The following is an 8515-nucleotide window of genomic DNA, read 5'->3' as shown; positions in this document are numbered from 1 at the left end:
TATGCAATAATTATTCGCTTTCTTTTTAAATATCTCGTGTCGAAGAACTTCGTCTAGATGGAAAGTCATTTCTTCCAAAATTCCCCCCGACTCACCTTTAAATGATTCGTTGATGTTACGGATATATTTTTTTTCGACAACCAGTTAAATGATCGAAAAGACAAATTAGTTATATTTTGCTTTCAACCCTCAAATGACATACAAACATGTACGATCATTCGACAAGCCTTTAAATAGAAACTCCTCATACTAAACAAGATAAAAGGAAACCAAGCAACACACGCAAATGGGTAAATGACGTAAACAATTCTTGAATTTTGACATAAAATTTTAATTTATTCAATATCATTCGTGCACTCTTGATATACGTTGGATGAAAATGTTCAACGTAGTCTTTCATTTAATTCAAATTTAGGGATTATATTGAATATTTTTATATAGTCTAATGACCACGTTGAATATGTATCAAAAGTCTATGGATCAAATTGGACAAATTAATAATTCAGGGATCATCGTGAACATTATGTTAAAATTCAGAGATTATATTAAATAATTTAAAAGTTCAGGAATTACATTGTATATTGGGCTAAAGTTTAGCGACAATTTGTGTCGTTATCCCAAAGCAAATTGGTCCCACGGTCGGCGGTGACCATGTTTTTGGGCGACGGGCATGTGCCCCAAACGAAACCCGCTCACATAATATCTCTCCATCCATCCTCCGTTCCTCACCTCGGACCGGAGCCACAGGCAAAACGCTACCCCCCGCCCTTAACCATAAAACGTGGCGGCGACGGGAGAGCGTGTGCGCGCACTACGCAACCCCCCTCGGCGCATCCTCGGTCAGTCGCCCGTCTTCTCCGTCGCCTCCCCTTTCAACTCGCGCCGCATCTGCGATTCGATTCTTATCCATTCCCCTCGGCTCTTTCAACTCTTCCGTTCGAATTCCTCCGCTCAGCCGAATCGATCCGGAGCAGCACCGTCCTCGTGCGGAGGCTCGGGGGGGGAATCCGAAATCGAAGCCCCTAAGGATCGACAGCCGTCCCGCTTCGTTCCGCAGTCGGAGTTGAGAAACATCATCAGGGCCGTAGAATTTGTAGTTCGCTCGGTCACGAAACGAAAGCCCTACCTGCGGTTGAGGAAGATCGGAACTTGGCTAGTATCGAAGCGAGTTCGTTTCGGATTGATCGGACCCCTTTTGCTGCCTGGGCTCCTCGCTGTATGAACAGCGCGTAGCGGAGAGGAATTTGGGTCGCCGTCTTCGATCTCTGGGCTTCAGTAAATGTCCGTGGAGAGACCGTTCGAAGCATGGGAGGAGGTGCAGCGGCACGGTCAGGACCTAGCCGACCGCCTCGCGCAGGGCTTCACGGGCCTGATCCAATCCCACATGACCCCTCCTTCCTTCTCGTGGCCGAACCCCGCGCAAGCCAAGCTCTTCGACCTGGAGATACTGCCCGCGCAGAGCTTCGTGATGGCCGACTTCAAGTTGGCGACGGAGAAGTTCAATTCCCCTGGAATCGAGGGCGTCTCCGCGATTTTCGACATCGGGAACAGGATCGGGCAGGCCGGGTTGGATTTCGGGAACTGCTTGAACGGGTTCTTGCAGCAGTTCTTCCGGAGCTTGCCCGGGCCCTTCCGACAGGAGGACCACGCGGCTGCGGCCTCGATTCGTGCGGATTTGGGAATGAGAAGGGAGAGAGGTGATTTGAGTGCCAGTTTACATGAAGAGGTGGGTGCATTGAGCGAACGCTTGAGGGATTTCGGGTTTGCAGAGAATGATGGGAGAGTTGAGGGATCGGCAGATGAGGAAGTCGCTGGTTTCAATAATCTCAGAGCTGCGGGGCATCTTGGTAGACCTCAGGTTAATTTTTTCGCTCGCCTATACGTGATATTGAATCTGTATTAATCTGCTCATGTTCATGCTATTCAGTAGGGATGTGTTACTATGTTTCTTCGAGACAGATATCTTTGTAGTGGAGTGGAGGAAGAGACAAGTGAAAAAGATCGTGTTGTTGGAGATAGCTTGTTGTACTATGTTTTGGCTGCATGACTTAGAGAAAGTGGCGCTGTCTGCAGCACTTTCATCCCTTTTCTTCCTCCATGATAAGCCTTGATTGATTTGTTGGTTGCTGCTAGAAGCTGAAATAGCTTTATTTGTTGGTTCCTGAGAGATGCTAAACTAGGTTGATGCTGGTTGCTGTGAAATGTGAAAATAGTAATATTTGCTGGTTGCTGTGAGCTGCTGTAGTTTGTTTGTTGGTTGCTTGAGATCCTAAATTTATTCCTTTCCACAAGTCTGTGAAAGAGACGTTGGGGATACATGCATTCCTCTAATCAGCTGTCCCCCTTTCCTTTCAATAGATAGATTCTTCCAAATCCTGCAGTAGAATGTCAAGCAGTTGTTACCCTATTATATTTGAAAGTTGTGGAAGCTTTCCCTTTTTCCATATCTTTAAAATTTGCTTTATTGCTTGAACCTTGTGATTGTGGCGGACTTCCTATTGACACTTGATGTTAACATCTCCCATTTTGGCAAATAAGATTTGTATCATAGCAACTATTGGACTTTCTGGGAAGTCATAGAAGTGGCACTTTTATCTGAGTTTCATGAAAGATGATTTGACATATCATGGAGTAATTAATGTTGGATGAACAAGTTCGGGTATGTGATTATTGTGTTAGGCTAGCTTAAGTACCTGCAGAAGTTTTACTTAAATGGGAGAAGTAAGAAGATTGATATAAAGGATCGAGCTTGTGTCCAAGCAAGATACTGGCAACTGAGTAATGAAACTCTAATCCGCGTGGGTTGTTCTAATGCTAAGAATTTGGTAAGGCAAGAAATCATGTCTATCCAGTGGTCATGGCAATTCTTATATACCTGTGTATAGCGATAGCCTGAATGCTTTCTTTCTTTAGTGTTAAATAGATGTCAGATTACATGTTTTAAGGCACTTACACAGACATCAAACTTACATGAATGCAGGGAACAGTGAATATTACATCAACTTATGATAGCCGGACGCGTGATGTAGAGAGTTCTTTGGTTGCACGGGGGGATTTGTGGAGAGTGGAGGCTTCGCAGGGGAGTTCCACATCAGGGAGTGACAGTTCATCTCTTTTCCTTGTACAGCTCGGACCAGTACTTTTTGTTCGTGATTCTACACTACTCCTGCCCATTCATTTATCAAAGCAACACTTGCTTTGGTATGGTTATGATAGGAAGGTATGAGGAGGACTCTATTGCAGCTTACCATGTCCCAAAATGTAAAAGAAAGAAACAAGGAAAAGTGTCTTCATGTGCCTCGAGAATTGACCATATTTGCTCAAATGCTACTGACAAAAACTAGAATAAAAGTTTGTCCAGATGTTTTTCCTGATATTTATCTGGCTAAGGCTACATTTGTTGTTTATAGATAAAGATGTTGGATTAAGATATGCTATGCAAATGTGGTTTGACTGCGATGTAGTATTCTCGTCGTCAAAATCATTGGCTGCAATTATGATATAAACCCCTGAGAATTTAGTAGCTTATAATGACATATTCATAAAAGCCCTGATTTTTGCGAGCATTTTATAAAAGAGCACAGGTTGGTACCAAATGCTATTATTTCTGTCTGTTTCCAGATCCAGGATATTCCACTTAGAACTTAATGAAGAAGAATGTAAAATTCTTCTGTTGTATAGAAACTCAAAATTTTCTGAGTTAGTAGTCTGATGGAATTTTGCCAATTTGGATGTGTTCAGATGTAATTTGGAGTGCAGAAAGTTACTTCCTGTCATTCTCATTGTATACGTTTAAAATGTTTATAGTTTGAAATCGACACAGGTCGACATATCATGGGATGCCATGTTTTCTCTCTGCTATTGTCAACTGTCTAGCGGTCAATTCTTTTAATAAATATCTGTTCTCATCTGACCTTTTTTCATTGTTAGAATGGGATCCATTCCCTTTGTCCCGCCGTTTGGTCAAAGCATCGGAGGTGGCTCTTGATGTCAATGCTCTGCCTTAATCCTCTGGCTTGTGTAAGCTTATCACTTTTTTAAACTATGGGTATTACCCCAAAAAATGGATTTGTAACTTAGGAAGTCTATGGTTTTCATCCTTCAATGTGTTTGAGGACCTTTTTGGTTGGTGATTAAAGGTCAATTAGGTTGGCGTTGATCTTTTTGGTTTTCGAAAGTTGGGTGTACATGTTAATTCTCTGGAGTGTTCCTGTTTTAAGGCTTAAATGGAGTATGCCCAATACATTGGGTAATCATACAGGATCACGACGCCAAGAACCTCTCTATTTGACTACAAGAACTCTCCCTCCCCCTCCTACTCTCTTTCCCAGATGTGCACATATTAAATGTCATTACTCTTTAACCTATATATTTACATATATACATGTATGCATTTTAGTGTGGCTAGTTCTAGTCTCTCACTGCCATCTCCTGGTGCAGTCATTCATGGATTTGCAATTTCCAAATGGCCAGCTCACCTATGTATCTGGTGAGGGGCTCACAACAAGTGCTTTTGTACCTGTTTGTGGCGGACTTCTTCAGGCTGAGGGTCAATACCCAGGAGAGATGAGATTCAGCTTCTCTTGTAAGGTGCGCATTGGTAAAAAAGTAAAGAAGAATATTTAGAGCTGTTTATGGTGGTTGCAGTTGTTTCCCATCTTTGGGCTTGAACTACCTTCACTGTGGAGTTGCTTGTATATTGTTGTTCATGATACATTTCTTGGAATGACAGAACAAATGGGGTACACGTGTCACACCAATGGTTCAATGGCCTGATAAATCCTTTAGTTTGGGTCTTGCACAATCCTTGGCTTGGCAAAGATCTGGAATCATGTACAGGCCAACCATTCAGCTCAGGTGAGATTACCACTTTTGTACCGGGGGAGCATTTCTTGTTTGAGTCTTACATTCTTCAATTATTATCGATTTTGGCTTTAAAATCCCAAGGAGTCTTTTATGTTTCTTTGTTGCTCCGTGCATATTCTTCCTTCACTTTTTCCATTTCGATTCTTTCCGTTTCTTTGCACAAAACATATTAGTAGAGTCTTCTCAACCCCAGATTCATGATGACGTATGGAGTGAAGACAGCGCTCTAGAAAAGCACACTTAATTTGATTAGTTATTTACTGTGATTTGAAATTCAGGTAATGTTTTCTGCTGCTTCATCTCTATACAAAAACTGACGAGTGATGATCCCATCTTCCCATTTTCTTTTTCTTCTCATTATTGATACAAACCTGATGCTACCCATAAGCGAGCTGTTAATGCATAATGTGTAGAAATTAGTTGTCTGTTGATTGGACGACTCTGAAAAATCCTGTGGAGAACAACTCACCAATTCTGCCACCTTTTACTTAGGAAGCATCTGTTCATCACTAGCTTTTTCTCTTCTTGAGTATCACTGGACAAGAATCCTCTTCGATCTATTCATGACTAGGCGCTTACACTCTTGTATCTTGCCATGGCCAGTGTGTGCCCTACTTTTGGTGGAAGCACCCCAGGTTTGCACGCAGAAGTCAGTCATTCGGTGAAGGAGCAGCTAAGTTTGATATGTGGTTGTGCATGTACAACACATCCTTCGGCATTTGCATCCGTATCTGTGAGTTTTTCCCTCTTGTAGACCTGAATTTTTTTTTTACCAGACGTTTTGAGGGGATCTCATGAAATCTATTTTGTGCCTTTCGGTATTATGATCATTTGTGGAAGTGCAAATTGGAGTTAGCAATTAATATTGAAAGATGAACACACCAGACCTGCACATATACTCCTGTTTACTTTGTGCCTTAGCTATATGTGATAATGCATGCTGTAAGGAAGAAGATAAATGCACTAAAACGGATTTATATTGCTTCAAAAATGGAACCTCAAATGTAGCCTCTTTAAGTCCTTTCGTGTTAATCTCTCCCTGGGTTCTATGCAGATTGGGAGATCTAAGTGGAATGGGAACGTTGGAAGCTCAGGAGTAGTTGTCAGAGTGGAGGCGCCGCTCTCCACTGTCGGTAGACCTTCTTTCTCCGTTCAGATAAACAGTGGTGTTGAGTTTTGACTGCATCACAACCTTAATTTGCAGTTGGAAGTGTATATAGTGTTACGCATGTTAGCACAGGATACCATGTGAATATTTCCCCACTTTTGAGGCAATGGATGAGTTTTTATTTGTCCGCATTTTACATCTCTTGCACTTTTGGGAGAATCTGATTTGATTATTTTGGAAGGAGATGACCAAATTGATCCCAATTCTCTTCCTAAATTTTAGAGATAGCCCTTTTAGCTCCATGCGTCACTCCGTTTCTTTGGCGCAAAGTTTGACATGGTGGGATCTATATTTCAAGCCATGACAACGTAACACCTCCTTCTTTATCATCTAGGAGTCGTAGATTATCATTTTGCTAACGCTAAGAACATACGCTACTTATTGTTGTAGTTAATGGCGTGCCAAGAATTTGCGCATGTAGGGCCTGTCTCTTCACCAATCTTATTTGCAGAGGAATCATGTTTGTTTAAGAGTAGGAGCTGAGCCTAAATAAATTCTTGGAATGACACTCGGAAATACTGAAGTGTAACGAACTTTTGAGGCCTAATCCATGAAAAGTGCCGTTTGTTCGATTTATTCAACACTAATACTGTTCTTGGTTATGAGGAATGCCGTTATTGCACTTTGCCTTACTTGCTTCCGCATGATGAACAGCTCGTTAACCTGAATAGCTATCGATTCAGAAAGACGGCGTAAACAGCACAGAGGCTACTGGGTTAGGTTTAGTGTAATCAAAATTTAGGGTCTCTGTCGTTTGAATCGGTTTGGTCACCAATTGTTTCATTGCAAAACCACCCATTACAAATCCTGAGATTAATTCGAGAAGCATGAGGAAGACGTAGATGGAGCAGCATAGGGCCCAACAAAACCTCAATGCCAAATGCAGGTTTCTTTACCGTCACTCGGCCACTTTGATATCATAAATGTGACTCCTGCTATTGTTGCTTCACATATCTTCAGTACTTTTTTCCTAAGAGATGCCTTGATGTGATCCAGCGTCTGGAGGGAAAACATCAAAAACATGAAAGAGTAGTATGAAAACCATATTGGAAACGCCAAGGATCTAGTCATGAATCTCACTTGTTAAGCGGCAAACTAAATGATCAGAAGCCAAGAAAATTATCGTGCTCAAGGGCAATTCAGCATTACCTACTGATCGAGCATACTCTGTATCTGACACTTGATTGCGCCACTTATATTTGATCGTTCTTCCATTTTTTTGATTTTGATCTTTCCTTCGATTTGGTTTAACTTGTGCCTCCGCATTTGCATTCATAGTGAAGCCTGCTTCATCTTTTGCACTAGAAGCTGCATTTTCCTTTGTTTCCTCGCCACAATTCACGCCAAAATCAAAGTGTCTAACTATACCATTTTCCCCGTAAAGATCTCGGTGGACCTCGTCAGACGAGCTGAATCTCTGATATTTACAATCCTTCAAAATCTCGTCAGCCCCATCCATTGCAAATTTGGGTAGGGAGTACTTAAGCAAGTGAAAAGAAGTTTGAATCTTTGGCTCATTTCTGCAAGGAGCATCAAAACAACATTCTGGGAAGCTTCTGATTCATCCACTGCAGAAGTATTTCACTCTTTAATGATTTGGAAGAGTCAAGGGTGTTCAATAGGAAGTGGCAGTTGGAAAAATTATGTTATGCGGAAAAACATGAGATAAACATTAGACATCAACATTGTCTAACTATACCATTTTCACTGAGGTGGCTTTCTTAGGCCGCATCGCTTAGTAACCATTTTCCCAAGCTAGGCCGCTTGATGCTACATTGCCAATCGTATAGGCCGTGTTACTTGGTTACTATTTTGCAAGCCAGCCACATAGGCCGCTTATTGTTTCTCCTCCGAATCTCGACCTTTCATGTGTCGTTTCGAGAAGCCAACAACACCACTAGACTCACTCCACTAGACTCACTGTCCTTAGACCAACTAGATTTGGAAGTTTCGCCATAAACAGCAGCCGAAAGCTGCCTCATCTGCCACGTCTCAGCTGCTGGATGCTATTTGACTTGATCTTAAATTCAAGCCAGAGATAATTAGAGCTACTCTAGGATAGTTTTCTATGTTAATAGATATTTTAATAATTATGTTAATTATTAGCATCTTTCAAGATTGTACGTATATCTCTTTTTGATTGTGCATATCTTTGATTTGACGTGTTACTCATTAATATAAACAACGAACTCTATAGAAAATTCCTCAATTTCTCACTTCCGCATTATTATTTGTTAACTCTGGTAATCCTAGCCCCTAGGCATACAAGTTCTTGTAATTACTTATTTTACGTGACATGTTTTGTGCATAAGCACAGAATGATTTGGAGCCAGGGAAGGTAGCCCCTCGGTTAATATGATTAAAATTGGCTCGACCTCAAGTAAGAAAGGCGTATTCAATCTCAGGACTGTAGAGCAACGAGTGGGTCCAGACATTGCATCATATTTACTTGATTCAATCAAAACTAAGTGCTTATACAAG

At 41.6% G+C, this 8515-nt stretch overlaps 1 protein-coding gene across 1 annotated transcript; it reads left to right on the top strand.

Annotated features, from left to right (window-relative positions):
- The first annotated feature begins 794 nt into the window (after window positions 1-794).
- Window positions 795-6165, top strand: LOC115681269 (uncharacterized). The gene is made up of 7 exons (XM_030605155.2): window positions 795-1858; window positions 2981-3220; window positions 3931-4020; window positions 4441-4590; window positions 4733-4857; window positions 5470-5599; window positions 5921-6165. Exons 1-7 carry the CDS (start codon window positions 1280-1282, stop codon window positions 6044-6046), a joined length of 1440 nt encoding a protein of 479 aa, XP_030461015.1. The 5' UTR covers window positions 795-1279; the 3' UTR covers window positions 6047-6165.
- Window positions 6166-8515: the final 2350 nt, after the last annotated feature.

The sequence above is a fragment of the Syzygium oleosum genome, unplaced genomic scaffold (assembly GCF_021117445.2).
Source record: "Syzygium oleosum isolate NSW1041296 unplaced genomic scaffold, Sole_v2.1 Sole_v2.13, whole genome shotgun sequence".
Lineage (NCBI taxonomy): Eukaryota > Viridiplantae > Streptophyta > Magnoliopsida > Myrtales > Myrtaceae > Syzygium > Syzygium oleosum.
Note: the sequence above shows the minus strand (reverse complement) of the source record. Positions and strands in the feature narration are given on the sequence as shown.